The 20195-nt window shown below is 33.8% G+C and overlaps 1 protein-coding gene across 2 annotated transcripts in view; it reads right to left on the bottom strand.

Annotated features, from left to right (window-relative positions):
• The window catches only part of LOC111045125 (chloride channel protein 2), a 94846-nt gene extending 76127 nt beyond the window's left edge, over nucleotides 1-18719 (bottom strand). Inside the window, exon 1 of one of the 2 annotated variants that reach the window (XM_039435699.1) lies at nucleotides 18366-18719. In XM_039435699.1, coding sequence (XP_039291633.1) covers nucleotides 18366-18419 — 54 coding nt within the window. In that variant the 5' untranslated portion in view covers nucleotides 18420-18719. Of the gene's footprint in view, nucleotides 1-3734; nucleotides 3883-18365 lie in introns of those variants that run through there. The other variant, XM_039435717.1, reaches the window with a different exon arrangement.
• Nucleotides 18720-20195: the final 1476 nt, after the last annotated feature.

Raw genomic sequence — 20195 nt, 5'->3', positions numbered from 1 at the left:
CAGTTTTTCAAGAAAAACATCCTCGCCCCATTCACAATTGAATGGAATTTGTTTTGGAATCTTGATCATCATTTTGTTGAGAAAAACATCCTTGCTTCATTCACAATATCGTGTGAATACAGTATATTTAATAAACTTTTATTAAGTTACTGTATAGAACTGAAAACTACTCATATAAAACTTGCGTCTTCCTTCCAATCTTTGAATATTGGTTACGGCACCGTTCCAACTAGGCCTATTCAGAGATAAACATCTTTGTAAAGTATCTTTGATAAATCTGTAGCGCCACTAATTTAACAGGAGAACTGACACAATATCACTTCAAGAATGACTTTGGGAGAATGCCAATTAGTCAATAGACGACTACTTCTATCGATCTTGAGAACAGCAGTTGAATTATCAACACTTGCCAAAAATAATAGATTTGATGGTTGAATAGACTTGATCAATCTGGATTATTTCCTTGCTAATTTCTGGATTATTTTACTGAATAATTGTGAGAAAACCTATAGAATATTATCATACCATATTATTTAAGTTTATTCACGTAATAAACTTTAATCTGATCCTTATATTGGTTGCAGTCACAGGCTTTAAACATGAGTTTTTGAAGAGCTTGAAATATGTTTTTTCTGGGGTAAATCATGTTAATTTTTTGTTAGTATCTCATTTTATTGTAATTCCATTATTTACTCATTAATCTCTATTATCTGTTCAAAACATATATAGTAGAAACCCGGTTAACAGAAATAAAGGAGGGAGAGCCATTTCAGACAACCATTTTCCAAGGCTATGTAGGGAAATGAGATAATACATAACACAGTATTATAACTGAACATTTGAAGTTAGTAAATAATTGTATACATTACATATTACGGATTACATACATACTACTCGATTTCGGTTTTTGTATTTTAATAGCATCAAATGAATAATTATCTATTTTGATAATAGCTACTTATTTTTTGTATCAGACTTTTGAGAAAAATCACAGATATGAATGCTCTACCAATCACAAAACGTAATCTGTGATCATTTTTCATTATTTTCTAATGCTCGAGAACTTATCATTTAATTCTAAGAATGATAGATTCTTATTTTATTCTATGTTTTGTAGTGTTGTAACATTCCAGGACGATTATATCAAGATAATGAATTATTATAGAAATGTCAGAATACTCTCTCACTTCAACTCAAACTACAAAAATTCAAATTTGAATCACAAAATGAGTACAACCTTCCCTTTATGAACCGAAATTTGACAACAAACTTTGATTATGAGTGCCGTATTTAATTCGCACTTTTCAACAACAATTCGGAACTTATGATGCGGAATGCACAATGCACTCGCCCCACCGTCTTTTAGTGCACTTCCTGTTTTTATTGCGCAATCATCATCGGTGTGACCGCACTTATTGTTTTTCACCAGTGTCCATTCATAACATTCTAGAAATTCCAACACTAGAAAATGATCCCATACATTTTTTGATACTACAGCAGTAAAAATATGTAATGATTATTATGAATGGAATTTGCATTGGGAACCTGGATCATCAGTTTTTCAAGAAAAACATCCTCGCCCCATTCACAATTGAATGGAATTTTGTTTTGGAATCTTGATCATCATTTTGTTGAGAAAAACATCCTTGCTTCATTCACAATATCGTGTGAATACAGTATATTTAATAAACTTTTATTAAGTTACTGTATAGAACTGAAAACTACTCATATAAAACTTGCGTCTTCCTTCCAATCTTTGAATATTGGTTACGGCACCGTTCCAACTAGGCCTATTCAGAGATAAACATCTTTGGAAAATATCTTTGATAAATCTGTAGCGCCACTAATTTAACAGGAGAACTGACACAATATCACTTCATGAATGACTTTGGGAGAATGCCAATTAGTCAATAGACGACTACTATAACTTCTATCGATCTTGAGAACAGCAGTTGAATTATCAACACTTGCCAAAAATAATAGATTTGATGGTTGAATAGACTTGATCAATCTGGATTATTTCCTTGCTAATTTCTGGATTATTTTACTGAATAATTGTGAGAAAACCTATAGAATATTATCATACCATATTATTTAAGTTTATTCACGTAATAAACTTTAATCTGATCCTTATATTGGTTGCAGTCACAGGCTTTAAACATGAGTTTTTGAAGAGCTTGAAATATGTTTTTTCTGGGGTAAATCATGTTAATTTTTTGTTAGTATCTCATTTTATTGTAATTCCATTATTTACTCATTAATCTCTATTATCTGTTCAAAACATATATAGTAGAAACCCGGTTAACAGAAATAAAGGAGGGAGAGCCATTTCAGACAACCATTTTCCGCGTAAAAGCCTATAAGGGCTAGGCTATGTAAGGAAATGAGATAATACATAACACAGTATTATAAACTGAACATTTGAAGTTAGTAAATAATTGTATACATTACATATTACGGATTACATACATACTACTCGATTTCGGTTTTTGTATTTTAATAGCATCAAATGAATAATTATTTATTTTGATAATAGCTACTTATTTTTTGTATCAGACTTTTGAGAAAAATCACAGATATGAATGCTCTACCAATCACAAAACGTAATCTGTGATCATTTTTCATTATTTTCTAATGCTCGAGAACTTATCATTTAATTCTAAGAATGATAGATTCTTATTTTATTCTATGTTTTGTAGTGTTGTAACATAATAACTGAGCAATAATTTGATTAGAGTTATGGTAAAGGTATAAAATGTTTAATCAGAATTTCTCATCAAATTATTCATTAATGAACAACTCATATGATTTCCACAGAGAAGAGTATCATGATCATCCCATGCAAACAGAATCTCATGAAGAAGATATCAATTTAGAAGCCAACAGAAGCTTTGAATCTGTAATTTGAATGTTCCAATTGAATAAATGAAGTATCAAGGTACGCTGAAGACCATGTGGTACGCTGATGTCCAGTGCCTTGCAACGCACGTATTGAAAAAATATGTTGAAATGTGAGTAATTAACTATTTATTTATAAATTTATTAGGAATTGAGTATTTATATAATACTACAGTCATTAGTCATTCGAACAATCTTGCTGGCAATAAAGGACTGCTACAGTTCATAAGACGAATCAAATGATTTATTTTTATTAAAAAACACAATAGCAGTCCTGTACTGTCAGAAGTGCGTCTTAACACAGAGACCGACAAACATTTAGACATATTGAAGCAAAAGAACATTATACAAACTGGAACACTTTACATTATAAATATAAAAAGAATACACTTCACTGAATGAGTCACAATTCCTCAATGATATAATATCTTAACGATATTTATAAAAAGACTGGACTAATGACTAATGATAACTGTCACCAGCGGTCAAATCCCTCGGATTGATAATGCTGGAGATGCCGAAAATTCTTGTACTGTTTTATCACAGTATCATACTGTAAATTTTTCACTGCAACAAATGGCCAATAACTGAAGGTTGACCTATAAATGGGTTTGACTATTTTGTCAATATTTTGCATAACAAATTCTTTATGGATTTTTAAAGCTAATTATATGATTGTACTCAATTTTCAATTCCATAGCTAATATGTATATCAATAAAATTGATTTCCAATTTTGTATAAAAAATGTGAATTTCCTCGATTTTGAACTCTAAAAACAATGGGAATATTTTAAATTTAGCAGGCTAATATGACGAATTTCTGGTCGAACACCAACCTGACTGGGTCCGGCATAGAGCGTGACAACGTAGGGCACTGACGACATGACGAGGCGACAACGCGACGTAAGGACGCGACAAATCCCACGCGTGCACAAGTGAAGCAAGCTGACACATCTGACCGTGTCCGACGCCCGGGTTTATCTGATGATTCCAGCCGGCTGGAGCCAGTCTCTCAACCGCGCACACAACATTATCTCAATTCTGCAAATTTTCTACAATTCCAGTAGTAGTTGCCAGCCATTGTTCTCTGAGGTTTATGTGTGCGAGAGAGAGCGCGAGCAGTAGCCGAATGCATCTTGCAGCTCAAACTGATAACTGTCACCATTGCTTGAATGGGTAGCATTGATCTTATTAATAAGGAATGCTGACAATATAAGAGAATCTCACTCTAGTGGTGCAACAGAGAGCACAGTAGTAAAATGTATCTTGGGGCATGTAGTGAGCACGAGAGAGCATAACGTAAAATGCATACTAAAGCAAAGTATGCGACAAAGAGAGCAGAGTAGCAAAATGCACCATGAATTGCATACAGACAAAGTGAGTACCCCTCATGTGTCTGCTCTCTGGCATGTTATCAACGATTGCAATAAACGTGTCTGATATCCAGCAATTATTATTGTTATTATAGTCTACGATTCCATTTTTTATCGATATTCCATTTAACATGAGGCTTTGTTTCAATTTCACAATGTAATTATGGTAATTTCTTAGCGATAAGAAGATTTTCATTTATTAGTATGAACTACAAAATCAACTGTTACAGGATTCAATAATGTATCATAGTATTCACTTAACAATATTCATATTCAAAAACGTCTTTCAAGTTGAGCCTTTTGGTTCTCTTCTGTGATAATTTGTGCTAATGAACAAATCAAATAGAAAAACTAATAAGTTAACAAATTACCTTGGAAGTATGATAGGATTTATCAAAGAAGATACATTGAAACATTATGACACATTAGTTGATGTTGATTATTTGTTGATCTTCAATGTTCAATCAATGTCTAACAAGTTATTTGAATAGAAGATTTTACGCATCATGGATTAGTATTTAGTATTTTGTGAATGTTCGTCTTCGTATTTAATATTACTTTATCGTTCGATATGAGGTATCTTATAGCTTAATATCGGTCAGCTGAATCGATATACTATTTTTTGAGAGCTTATACATGTTTTTTCGGAGGATGATGTCCACATGACCCCAAGGCTTGTGCGTGGCCCATGGGAGGGTTGATGAAAGATAAATGACCATTCAAGATGATTCAAATGATCATTCAAGAAAGAATCTGAATCACAACCACCGAACCCCAACTGATTGGTCAATCACTTATGAACACTGAAAATTATTATAAGAACAGTAGATATTCTGCATATTTTGGAAGTATATTAAACAATAAAACCAAAATTATTTTCCATCTCACCAAATATTGTTATTTTCCCAGCTCTGTCCGTATTTAATATAAAAAAATATTCTACTAAAATCCCTATTGAATTTTGAATATACAATTTTTTTTTCATTTTCAAGCGTTAGGTTCTATGGAAATTATCAACTATAAAACAAAACTAATGATTGAGTTGCGTCATGTTATGTGTAACATGTCAATAACATAACATCCCAAATTATTGTCCAATACAAACAAATCAACAGCAAAGCCTTCAAAATACAACACACAGGTAAGTTATAGGTCAACTACTTTTTTCCTGCAAAAATTATTATCGTGTAAAGCACCGTATACATAAGAAGATTGTCCGTAATAAATGGCGCTCTGGCAAGCAGTTTATTTTGCTAATGACAGTGACAAAGACTTAAGTACTTCGATCCATGTTCAACTGATTACAGTCGAAATAATGTACAATAGCATGATTTTCTTCCATAGCAGATTATATTAAATCTTTAGTACGAAGTAGACTGTAAAGTTTGAGATAATGAAGTACGAGTTACAACTCATCAATAGTAAAAAATTATGATTATCGGAACTCGTGATTTGAACGCATGTCGTTGACAATGTTTATTAGGAACATTATTATGTAAGTGGTGCTTTATCTTGACAAAACGATTACCATCAGCCTTGAGCTCTCTAGTATACTGTAAGTCGTTATTGACGGGACACTTCATCGACACTAGCAACAGGTTACTATGCTTTACAAAGTGCCACAAATCAACTAACTGACAGAAACCGTTTCCCTTGAATAAGAAAGATATTTCCGAATTTTCTCTCACGAAATTTACTTCCACAACCATTATATTATGCTGGTAGGTCTAATAACACTGTGAGCCTGCCTACTTGAAAGCTACTGATAGAGTTATCATGATTCTCGAAATACTCAACTTTATTGGAAGTCAAAGATGTTTGTACTCAATATTGTAGACTGAAGAAGAAAGCAATAAAAACTGTATTAAGATATTCTTAATAAATGCTGTGAGTCTATCTCTACTTGAGTCACGAAGATATTTATATAGTTATCAGGAACGATGAAATCAATTGAGAGATTATGCATTTAATGCTAAAAGTTTACAAATATATTATAAAATAAAGTTATAATCGACAATTCACAATATTCTACAGTAAATAAATTATTCACATCTGAAAAATGTGTTCGTGCTGCAAACTTAATTACAAATGTTTATATTTATTAATTTCAGAAACTACCAAACGGAAAAAGAAATTTTGCAAGATACAAATTAAAATTAATTATTATTAGAAGAGAAAAATCTAAGATTGTAATTCCTATTTCGAATCATTTCAAATTGAAATTACAGGTGAATGTAATTCGATTTGTAGCACGAGAAGTTCAAACCTGAAGTTGACCCAACACCTACAGAATAAAGTAGGCAAAGTGTATGCCTTATTCTGAATAAATTATTTGCAAAACGTTTTTCCGAGGAAAGGTAGAACTGGTTTCACCCACTGAGTCCGGGTGTGGCAAAATCTCTACATGAGATTTCCGGTGTACTGCATCGTGCAATAATTTTCACATGCAAATTGTGGTTTTGGATATTTGCAGGAATATAAGAAAAGAGATAAGTCGATGATAAATGTGATTCCCATAAATCTTTCAGGGGAATTAATAGGATTTAGTTGAATCCTCAGATTACAGTACTGTATTAGGAAAGTTGTTCTAAAAATAAACGGAATTCATTGGTTTGAGCTACCGCTAAATGTGTCTTTCAACCCCATATAACACTTGATCAACCTCTAAAAAAAAAGATAAATCATTATTTACGTCCAATAAATCTTACAGGAAAATCAATACAATTTACATATTTATCCTTCGGTTTGCATTAAATTGGCGTACTGTATTTGAGAAGTTGTTAGAAATCATTGAGCCAGTGTTATTCATGAAGAGAGGAACTGCCGCTGAAGGTAACTTTCAACCCTAAATAAATATAACGGGCGGCCTAATAAATAAAGCGATTTATTCTGAGATTGGATTGATAACGTCGTCTTTCCGTCACTCCTGTTTGAAGGGTGGCTGCTTGAAGCCAGCTACACTCAAGGATAGTATATCTATCGTATATCTATACACTATTATAGTGATATATATACCACTAGCTATATATAAGTTAATATAGCTATATATAATATAATTATATATAGCTATATATACACTATAGATAGATATCTATACACTATTCTTGAGCTACATTAACATTTTTTTATGTGCCTACAAAGCCATTTCCGAGTCGTTCGGAACTCACCTAATTCTTTAGTCTCAGCCATCTTTCCCATCATCATCTTTCCCTTCAGCCACTCACAAGTTGATATAGGAAGCATTTAAAAGACCTTCAAAACATCTAAAACTGTAGTATAATATTGCACTAAGTTACCCTTAAAAATGGAAGAAAGTAGATTATTCATCACCAAGTTTGCCGAAAAGAGAACCGGTTTTGTTAAACTTTGCCAGAAAAACCGCGATTATCCCGACCACACGCCTGCATCACGTGACCTATAGCGAGATTCACTTTAAACTGCCACCATTGGTTGAATGGGAAGCATTAATGAAATTTACAAGGAATGCTGACATTTTTAAATGAATTTCAAGTAGAAGATGACAAGGAAACAGATGGACTCCAATGCCGGGTGGTGGCTCCTATGCACTGTACATTATATAATAATTATGTACTGAAGTATTTATACACTATGCTAATAGGTGGTACTATAGCTGCAAGCGAATTAGCATACATAATGAACAAACGCTAGTAAAAAGCGCTTCAAATTTATATGGTAGTCGCTCTAATAGAACACTAATCGGTACATGCTTGGAATTCCTCATTCGACGTGTAAAATCGTCTATTTCCAAAGTTCAACTAACACAAAAGGCTTCAGGTTTTTTCAAAAGCCAATTTTTGTAAAGAATAACATTCGACCGTAAAATTTGAAACCAAGTGATCAGCAACGTCTTGTTATATCTCAGTAAACATGACAGCTTGACAGGCGATTATTTGTTAGCGTATTGGAGCGGTATAGGGTTTTCAATAAATTGAGAAAATTGTGTTGAGATCATTATCAAGAAAAGAGAGGATGAAGAATTGTAGGTAATTATAGTATACGCTGGAGTTGTAGAATTATACAGTTGAATAAACTATTGATTTTCACTTGAAGGTAGTCTTCATTCAAAGGTCCGAGCCATATTAAATGTTTTCAGGCGTTTTTAGAGTCGGCAGGGCAGGAAGCTCTCAGATTGGCTGATTATCAGCTGATTGGGTTGGCGTTCGGGAATCAGCTGATAATTAGCCAATCGTAGAGCTCTCGTTCGCCGCTAGTGCAAAAACGCTTCATGTGGCTTGGCCCTAAGGATAGCCGCAGATTGAGACGCGTCGCAATTCTGACAGACGAGTTAATATCATATGATCAATATCGGGGCACCGAATTTCGCTCGTTATTTTTATTTATTGATAAACAGAACACAATTCTCTAAAATGATCGTGTTTATATTTCACAGCTGGCTATACGTCATCTTATCAATGTCGGGGATGCGATATTTTGATTTTTCACATACTCACTCTCTCACTCACTTTTTACTATCCACAGCTGTTTCAGCCAAGGATGAATTATCCTTTTAATGTCGTTCAGCGAGTTTTCCCAAGGATGAGACCTAGTGCAATCGAATCTTTATATATCATAAACCTACTATGTTCCAAATTTCATGAAAATCGTTAGAGCCGTTTTCGAGATCCGTTAAACAAATAACCAGATATAAAAATAGCCAGATATATAAATACAGAAATTGCTCGCTCAATAGAATAGGATATTATAATGTTTACATTGAGACGAAGCTAGCACATGTGAACATTAATATGGTATTGAATCATCTAGCAGACTCGCGTCGCGTCATGTAACGTCGCGTCTCAATTTGCTACAAGCTTAATGAACTTCTGGCTTTGATTCTATACTACGGTATAATGAATGTGATAATATCTAACAAATATTTATGCATTCACCTTCTCGTAACTTCAACAGTTGGTGAAACCTTGACGAACTCGACCCCCCTCCCCCCAAACTAACACCCAAATGAAGATAGCGACACTGCTACCTACTACTGCGTAGTAATAATAACTCAAGTTATTATGATTACAAGAAAATGTTGAATTAGATAGATAAACTATTATTACAAAATTATCTAAGGTCTAGACATAACCCCAAGATGCTATTTAAGACTTACGAGCAAAAGGTACAATGGTTCATTCAACCATTCCATCACCAAGGATTCTCCTTTCCTCAATCACGAAAATTAAAGAAAATCTTCAAGAGGTATCAGTAATGAATGAGTCACATTTCGCCAGTCTCTTGGTCAAGGCCACATGGAGAAGTCAAGGTCATGATATTTTAAAAGCCAGCTGTGTAGACCAAGGACTGAGGTCACTTCGAGCGTGTAAAGTCGTCGGGATTCAAATTATTTCACGCTGAAATGAATCGAATCAGCCCACCTTGATGGCCAAACGACTGCTTCCAGTTGAATTGTCTGCCAGTCAACCGTGAAAACGATCGCTTGACGGTCTCATGACTCCCCGCCAAACAATTATACATACTTTTCAAGTATATAATGTATACAAAAATGTATACCACACATTTACTTCTTTTTAAACATTTGCATACAATATTTTCAATTCTATTCACTGGCCATTAATCCATTCCCAACAGAACATTTGTGTAACTTGCATAAAATTCTAACCTTTATCATTCAATATTGATTAGCAATGAACTCCTTCGAGTGCATTTCAATCGCTGCCAACTTCAACGGCCTTGAATACGAACGGCTTCAACGTATTTTTATATTTATACATATTATTTGTTTTATGCATTTCTAGCTTTCAACTGCATCTTCATCTCTCTCAAGGGAAAACTGTATTTTATAGACTGAAAATATTCCATATTCATCTTAATTCCAAAAAATCAATAAAAACACCTTAGATCTTGGCAGAGATGACAATTTTGCTTCCCACCACCGCCTAATTGAACAGCTAATGGCAACGAGTTTTGGCTAAATACTGTGAATAGTGTAATAAGATTCGCTCCAAATTTTCATGAAAGCTTCAAGATAATATAATGCACACGGTGACATGGTGGAAAATCTGAGTATATAGAGCGAAAATCATGGAATTAGAAAGTATTTTGATTTCAGAGAGAAATCTTTAAAAGAGGAATTTTCGTTCCTAGGACGCTATATTAACAAATAGTTAATTGTTAGTTAATTGTGATGCATTCAAACATTTACTTATGTAACGGAGATATTACCAACTTAGCAGAACCATCCTGGGTAAACGAGAAATAAGCCAGGGAACTAAAATAAGGATATACGAGTCAATATTTAAGCCAGTTCTACTCTATGGAACAGAATGCCTCACAATGATAGAAAAGCATAAGAGTAGAATTACCTCCTCAGAAATGAGATACCTGAGGAGGGTGGTTGGAAAAACCAAAAGAGATAGAGTGAGAAATAGAGTGATCAGAGAAACATTAAAACAGGAGGAACTGATTACCACTGTTCAGCGAAAAACCCTTGGATGGTATGGCCATGTAGCTCGGATGAGTGATGAACGAAAGGCAAGGCTGGTTATGGAGGCAAGACCGGAAGGAAAACGAGGCAGGGGACGACCACCACTGCAATGGAATCAGTATGTAGAGAGTATAGCTGCTGGAAGAGGAAAGACAATGAATGAAGTAAAGAGAATGGCACAGGATCGTATAAAGTTTAGAGAATGGTTGAAGGAACCCGACGCTTAACGGCAAAAGGGTGTGAAAAAGAAGAAGAAGAACGGAGATACTATGTAAAAATTGTGTAGGTTATTGTGACAACCATAACATTAAATTAGACTATCACTGTTAAATAATCACTGTATTATTGGAACACAACATGATAACCCAGTTATCCTCGACATGCTCAATGAGACTGATAATGAATTTAGCCGTAATGACTAGTGCAAATATGTACTTAGGATAGAAGAATACAGCACGATATTCACATTTAATTCAACATTAACTCTTTGAATAAAATTATCTGATATCAAAGGCTTTTTCATGTTCGTGTTAACAGTAACTTCAAATGCTTTGATTTGGTTTTCTTTCATAGCATTGTTACATTTTGGCTCATAATAAATTTAATAAGAGTCAATCTATATTGCTTAGTTATACAAAACTTTCAAACTAGTCGTTATGTCTCAAGAACGTATAAATCTCAGATATTTGAAAGTAACTAAAAAAGGATTTAGTAGTAAACACAAGCTCAAATGTGAATAATGCCTAATAAATTAATAATGTGGACAAAATAAATCAGTGATACAGCTCAAGTGGATACAGAATGATATTACTGGTCAATAGATGGATATTCTTCCATTTTGAATCCCTGGAATCTTAAACGATCCATGAGAACTCCAGAGCTTTTAATAAGATTGAAGTAAAGCTTAGAAGGAAAATCTTTTGTGATTGTCTTGAACAGATACCATAAACTAGGATAGTTTACATCCGCTAGAATGAATGTCTGAATAATGTATGAACTAATTAAGTCTAGCTACAATGCATCTCTGAGCCCGAAATCACATCTTAGTAGATCAGTTAGTACAATCATATACAGCTACAGAATAAAACCGAAATCGAACGAACTTTAGTCGAACTCAGAGCTCTTTAACCACTCTTAACAACTTCAATTTAAATTATCTCATTGGATTGGAAGTGGATGCTCATTGATGATCTCAGTATTATCAAAGTTATTTCTTAAGCGGTTTTATTGTAGAGAACAATCTCTGTTCCACTCTAACATTGTAAGATAATTTTCACATGATTTCACTTTAGTTTTAAAGGTAGAGCATGAGATCAGCTCTACTGACAGACAGTTATGATTTTGAATAATTATTGCTTCCCAGTTATTCACTTCAAACTGTCAGCATTCCTTACGGAAGATCAATATGCTTCCAATTCATGCAATTTTGACACTTTGGATTCTCATTTCAGGTTCATTCATCTCTCATAATCATCATCACCCCTCCCCTCCCATTGCTTACAGCTCATGTGGACATCGTCCTAAGAAAAAATAAAACTACATATCTTAAAATCCTAAACTATCAATTCATGGTGAACCATCACATCAGGTTTATGTATTTTTCAATTCTCTAATTATTTCCAAATTCCTCTCTTGAATGAGGGGAATATTAATTTCATGCTACTTTTCAAAACAACTAGATTAGTAATATGAATTGGGTCACTTCCACACTAGGTTGACTCTTGACTAACTGGGAATCTTTAGTGGCGTCTATCGGTGAATAGAGAGTATAAGATAAAAGAGAGAAGATGAAAACAAGAATAAGGAAAGAAGTCGAGAAATTCATCAAATGAAACCGGTCAAATGACTAATGAATGCAGTTCGGAGAACTTGAAGCTCAGTTCACAGTCAGGCCAAGTACACATTCTTCACTACTACGTAACATATTTTCATTCATTCTATGATTTTTGAGATTAGACAATAATAACGTTTACGAATATGCTGGAAAATATGCAAATATTTATTCGTACATTTTTATAAATCTTTATTTCTATGAAGATCAGAAAGACTATACTAGGATTGTACTTGTGAGAACAGTGAAAATAGAACCTACAAATCCGCTTGAAACATTATCATGTTAAAAACATGTTCTCTCTTCTTATGTCCTCAATTGTCTATTCCATGTCTCTAGTCAAAAGCATAAGGGTTAACAAGGTAGAACATGAACCCTCAAACACAGCAGGTGCTATTTGCTGCATTCATAGTCAAGCTGATTCACACAAATGACAAATGATAATTTCTTGTTGCACCTATTAGGATATATACAATCAATATGCTTCAATAATATACATATTGTATCGATATTATATTGCTTTTATAATTTATCATATCGTTATCGTACATACATCATATTTTATTAATAGTCTATAACATGTCGATAGTAAAGAGAAAAATTGGGAGTTTATAACCACACAATCAGTGTTATACTGGTATAGTCCAGTTACTATATACATTGGTGCATGCAATTTATATTGTAGTTCTGATTTTTTAATATATTATTTGGGTACATAAAAGAAGTCCAGAACCAATTTCTTCATGCAAAATTTTTTTGTGCTAGATACAGAGTGTCTAAAACCTCGTATTTTCGGCTCATTTTCCAGTTTTCAGCTATTTCTGCCAAATCTCGTAATCGGACAGAAAAATTTGCTCTCGCCTTTTTTCTAGAATAGGAAATTCTGAATAAAATAAGATCATTAGGAACTCTCTATCTCCGAGTACTGAGTTATGATTTTTCAAAAATTAGTGAAATTTGAAGAAAAAATCAATTTTGATGAATTTTAGTTTTTGATCAATATCTTCCTATTATTACCATTTAGATGTACAATTCAAAATCCCTCTGGGCGTATCTTTGCGCTCTACAATCTGAGATCATTTAGAGAGCTTTATCTCATATAGATTTCCAGGTACACCTGACAACAATGCTCCTTGTATTGTGAAAAAAGCCTAATTTTCAGCTTCAACCATCATCACATTGATATTTCGCACAATGAGATATAAGTTCATGAGATATTATGTTCTATGAGAATCACCCGTTAGATGCACTTCATTTCAGTATTATTCCTAGTGGAGAGGCGCGCATAAGGACACCTCAAAGATCAAAATTTCAAACACATAACTATTGACACAATGTTCAGATCTCATCGTACCACACTTCATTCTTCTCGGCTCGTCAAGGCGGTCCAAAATCATGCATCATGAGTCAAATTCGGTCGAAAAGTATAAAATTTATTGTTGAGTGTACTTAAGCCCATATTCCAATACACAAAAAATGGCCAATTTTCAGTAGTTGGTGATGATGGTTGAAGCTGAAAATTAGGTGTTTTTCACAATACAAGCAGCATTGTTGTCAGTTTTACCTGGAAATCTATATGAGATAGTTTTTGGGCCACTCTGTATCAAGCACAAGGAAATTTTGCACGAAGAGATTGGTTTTGGACTTTTCTCATGTATCCAAATAATATATTTTTAAAAATCAGAACTACAATATAAATTGCAAGCACCAATGTATATAGTGACTGGACTATATATCTCCCTTTTTGAAAAGAGATTTGACTGTTGCCACTTTCCAAAATTCTGGGATCCTCAATCGCCTCCAGCACATATTCATCACATGGAGGAAGCGAAGTTTGAAGAAGAGTCCCCCATGCTTGAACAGCTCCATATTTGAACCATCCGGCCCAGCTTGTCTTATCTCATACACTTTTCTAACTTGTATTATGCAGGCTAAAACATATTTAATTTTAAATCTCAGTTGATGTTCCTAAATTGAAAAATTTTCAATTTATTTTAAGTTAGGAATATCAATTTAGGAATATCAACGGAAATTTAAAATTAAATAGGTTTTAGCCTGCAGAATACAAGGTTAGAAAAGAGTATAAGATAAGAAGTTTTATCTCCTAGCTTGAGACATTGGAGCGACCAATGACGACTGGCAGGTTGCAGGGGCAGTTGGACGCGCATAGACTCACTCAATGACTAGAAAAATATACGCCTATGCTATGCATAGAGTGACTGTATTTACCAAAAGTTTAATCAGTGAACGTCAAGTTTTTATTGTTTATGCCACAATTCACACTACACATATAAGTAATGAGGTATACACAGAAATGGATTGATAAGAAAATGGTTCAAGACTTTTAAAGTGAAGGTGAAATAAAGGTACCAGGTACTTGAACCGATAATGTCGTGGCGGTAATTATTATACGACCGCGGCGCCCGTGGCGACCGCCCCGGTCGCCCTGCCCTTTGGGCGGCCCTGCATGAACCCTCAAACACAGCAGGTGCTCTGCTGCATTCATAGTCAAGCTTATTCACACAAATGACAAATGATAATTTCTTGTTCCACCTATTAGGATGTATACAATCAATATGTTTCAAGAATATACATATTATATCGATATTATATTACTTTTATAATTTATTATATCGTTATCGTACATACATCATATTTTATTTATATATTACATGTCGATATTGAAGAGAAAAATTTGAAGTTATAACCACACAATCAGTGTTATTCCGGTACTGCTAAACACGATCACGAACAATGAATGGGTATTTCCCTCAAGAGGAACACTTATGTGGGTAAAAAAATTAGGCAGTTCTGAAACGCTCCTTCCCAAGGAATTGAACAAAAATGACAGCATTACCGAGCACCGACTCTTTGTGGAAATGTTGGCAGAAACTCTCTCACCACCTACAACGCTACGTAGGCCTAATATATTGCGTGATATCTGACTTAACTGATAATAATTATACACCTGTATCCACACACAGACAACTGTCACATTCATGAAATTATAATTTCGTATTTTGTTATATTCAAATAGTAGTGATTTTTGTTTATTGTAAAATTTATTATTGATTGCCCTTATTCCTATCCTTTTCGTATTCCTTCCAAAATAGAGGAGAGACACATTCAAGTATGAATGCATTTCTTTTATTTGATTTTCTGGCAGTCCTTCAAACTACTGATGTGTTTATCTCCAAACATAATTTGAATTTGATTAGAACATTATCCTTATCAGGTTTCGGGTGAATGATTTCGTGAACTGCATAAACCATCAGAAGTTTTCGGGTAGGCCTATGCTGGATGCTGGAAAATATATGAAGAATAATCTATTTTCATTCTTCCCTAGTAAAATATATGTATATAATTCAAGATCGTGGAAGAAAGGAGATTTGGAAAGTCAAGGGTTAACAACATGAGAGTCATGAAACCCGTGTATTATTCAAATGGAATTGATAAATTGGTGTTCATCCATGAAAAGTAAATTTATTTATGTTGAGTCAATATTTGTTGACATTAATACTAAATTATGAAGCAATTGATAAGGCGTATTTGTCTACCATTGTTTATGTTTTGAGTGTTGGTAGCACTTCTACATGTTGTCAATCACATAATAGGCCCACAAATATATCTCATTCCAAATCCGGGTCAAAACTTCTCTCAATCTTGAAATCGAAAAATGAAAGAAACGAGCTCTGTTTTGTTATCGCGACGAAAGAAAGCGAGTCAGTGAATAAATAGTGTTATTGACATGATTGGTCGGCCATTTATTAGGCTGTTGCGTTATCACTCTCGACATCCTGGGTTATTTTCGGTTTTTAACGCATGATACTCCCTAAAAACAGCTCTACTGACATCACTCTATTGAAATGAGCTACAGTATTTTGCCTTCACTATTGAAACGCTTTTTCAGTGATATAAAGACTGACTGAAGTTATTTTTGTGAGGAACTCTGGGAAGTCGGATTCCTGGATTTAGACCCATTTGATCACTGGAACCACAAATCAGGAGTCTATGGAGTTGGGTCAAATTAAATTACTGTATTAGTAATACTTTCATTTTCTCAATAGTATAATACTTTTATCTATGCCTTCATAATACTTATTTTACTCGAAATAAAGGAATAGGCCTACAAGCAACCAACTTTATTTACTTACGCTCGTCTAGAATTTGAACACGGATATTTTAGTAGCCTAGCCTACGAACTAAGGCCCGGTTGCACAAAAACAAAAAATGTTAACCGTGATTAATTCCACGAGAGCCAATCACAGAAGCCGTCTTTAAAATTTCTCTAATATTTAACCGGCTTTTGTGCAACCGGCATTAAGAATTCTTTACTATGAAGTCCTTAGTGATTTCTTCATCTACAGTACCGGTACCGCACATAAAAAATTAACTTACAAGCCAATGTTTTTATTAGAGGTTTCTATTTGTATTTTTCTATATAGCACAAATATTCTTTTGCTTGTTGGCCAAGCGTGCAGATGAGAAGGAAAATCTGGAAAGAGCAATAAATTAGAAACACTCACACTAAAAGCGTGAACTTCTTGCTGATAGTTGCGTTCAGTGTGAACAGCTACATGCATGATTGACTTGCCTTTGCACATATACCGGTATACGATTATTGAAGATTCAATGTGATCACACCACTAACAGTCAACATTTCTACAATAATTTGGAACAAATAGGAACTATTTTATAAAAATCTAATAGCCTAACTGTTGTAAAGAAAAACTAGGTAGGATAGAATACGTGAAACTGTGATTTTGCTCATCTCAAATTACTAACTTATCAAAGTCTAGTAAAAAAGATTCCTATGTCAATGTTTTTACTTTCCTTGCCCAATTACCATTGGTAAGGGAAGTATTGCTTTCTGAAAAAATTAAGGTAGGTACCCCAATTTCCATACGTTTCATATTGGACCCCTGAGACCAAAAAAGTGGCTTTTGGGTATTGGTCTGTATGTGTGTGTGTGTGTGTGTGTGTGTGTGTGTGTGTGTGTGTGTGTGTGTGTGTGTGTATGAGTGTATATGCGTCTGTGTACACGATATCTCATCTCCCAATTAAAGGAATGACTTGAAATTTGGAACTTAAGGTCCTTACAATATAAGGATCCGACACGAACAATTTTGATCTGTTGCAATTCAAGATGGCGGATAAAATGGTGAAAATGTTGTCCTAAAACAGGGTTTTTCGCGATTTTCTCGAAAACGACTCCAACGACTTTGATCAAATTTATACTTAAAATAGTCATTAATAAGCTCTATCAACTGCCACAAGTCCCATATCTGTAAAAATTTCAGGAGCTCCGCCCCATCTATGCGAAGTTTGATTTTAGATTTCCAATTATCAGGCTTTAGATACAATTTAAACAAAAAAATCCAAGTGGAAAAGATTGAGAATAAAAATCTCTTCAGTTAATGTTCAGTTACATTTTCACCTAAAATTGAAAATAAGTTCGAAATTCGAGAAAATGTTATTATTTCAATTACGAACTGTTGATTATATTAAATCATTCACTATGAAGAGATAGCAAACTTCGTGTGTCTCCAGCCTTATTGTCCTGTCACCAGCTGGCTTGGATCTTTGAATAGTTGACTTGAGATGCGCGGGAACACTAGCGTCAGGTGATAAATTTCATAACGGCAAGGAAAGTTGTGTGAGTGCGCCAGACCAGATTTTTTATAATTATGTTCATATAAATCTGGCGGTAAAACGATGAATGTAAACATGTTTTTTAAAGTTGTTTCTTAGACCTATATATGAATTCTTATATTAACCAGAATTAATTTAAACTTACCAAAGTCGTCTGATACTCATGTTGATCGGAGCCTCTGAATCCTGTGTAAGCCATTTTTTATTTCAAGAATGATTGGTTTCACAATACAAGAAACAGTGCGATGTTTTTACCGCCAACCAAATCTACAACTGTGAGCTTCCAAAAACTCAACTTACTCGATTAAAATTAAAATCAGATTACCGCACTCAATTATAATTATTTATCAATTAATACTTGAAGTCATTGATAAAATAAATATGATAGTTTACTTTCAGCAAAGTCACTTGTTATTATGCATGAGAAACGCCGGTAAGTTGAGGTTAGGTTAGTCGATTTTTCATCATAATCGATGCTACACAATGAACGGCCGAGAACAGACTGTTCTTGTTTTATGCTGACCAGCTGTTGGCTGGCGGTAGGCTTCGAATCTTTTATTGAAGCGCCACCTGCGGGAAAAACCGCAAATTATAGTTCACTGATACTTTGCTATGCGAGGACTTTGATTTTTCATCTCCATCATCCATCAATCTTTTGCATCCATCTCTTCTCCTCTCTCAAGAAAACTGGTTTATTGCTGCACCACAATCCACAAACTTGATGTGCACATACCGGTACCCGATAATACTATGGTCGTTAATTGCCAAAGCTCCATAAATATTTATTCGCCTCCTGATAATGATATAGTAGGCTATACGGTACTTTACCAATTTCCAGAGACAACTGGCAGAGATTACGCTATCTTTTCTCTCTCTCTATGACTACTCTATAGCCGAGTAGGCTACATCTTTAGCTATAGGTTTACTTTCAACTGGCAGCATTCATTGAAAATAGTTTGAAATTCAAAAGAATGCTTCTTTCCTTCTTTGGTGCTTCCAATTCAAACAATGCTGACAATTTAAAGTGAATTTTACAATACCATGATCACAGGAAAGAAAAGACGCCTCACCACATAGGTAAATATGTCAGGGTGAAATTGTTTCCTGGCTCTATGGTCATGGTGAAAGCAAGCATGCTCTTCATATTCCATGTTTGAAATAAAAATAAAATGTCTAAACAAAATTAATTAGCTTAGCTCTTGAAATTGAAATATTTGGTACTGTACAGTATTATTTTATACTTCGTGTACAGATTTTTTTCTCATGATCTACGCATCTACGCTCTTTAGGAAAGATGTCAGTTACGGTAATTTGATATTTTTGTAATAAGGTTGTATCTTATTATAACATCTTCATTATAATATAGCCTATTTACCTACCATATATTTTTATGAATTATTCGTATCTCATATTCTTATCTGCATTTGTAATTTTTTTTCAATATCTTTTGTAAAAAGTATCTTGCTTTTCAAACGTACTAAAGAAGTAATCTTTGACTTTATTATCGATCTCTCGCTCTCTCTGCTCTCTCTGGTATTACAATGTAATACAATGCATCACAATGAAATCATATCATGTAACATCATGAATGATTTGTAATACTATAAATATTATTGTAGCCATATTACCATAGGCGACAAGCCTAGTAACAATTGAATAATAAGATCTATCTCTCTCTATCTATATCTCATTTTTTTGGCTCAGCCTATTTTTTCCTCCAATGTGGTCATGGTTCTATTATGATTTTAATATTTTGCACAATAAAAAAATAAGAAATAAAAATAGATTAAATAGATAGATTTTATTTTACAATTGTTAATAGGCTTGTCGCCTCTGGTAACATGGTTACAATAATAATTACAGTTTTACAAATCATCTTAAATGATAACACGGCTACATAACATGATTTTATTAAATTCTAATAATAATAATTATATTATGATTTTAATATTTTGCACAATAAAAAAATAAGAAA

The sequence above is a fragment of the Nilaparvata lugens genome, chromosome 1 (genome assembly GCF_014356525.2).
Source record: "Nilaparvata lugens isolate BPH chromosome 1, ASM1435652v1, whole genome shotgun sequence".
NCBI lineage: Eukaryota > Metazoa > Arthropoda > Insecta > Hemiptera > Delphacidae > Nilaparvata > Nilaparvata lugens.
The sequence above is the reverse complement of the archived record's forward strand: the minus strand, read 5'-3'. Positions and strand labels throughout refer to the sequence as shown.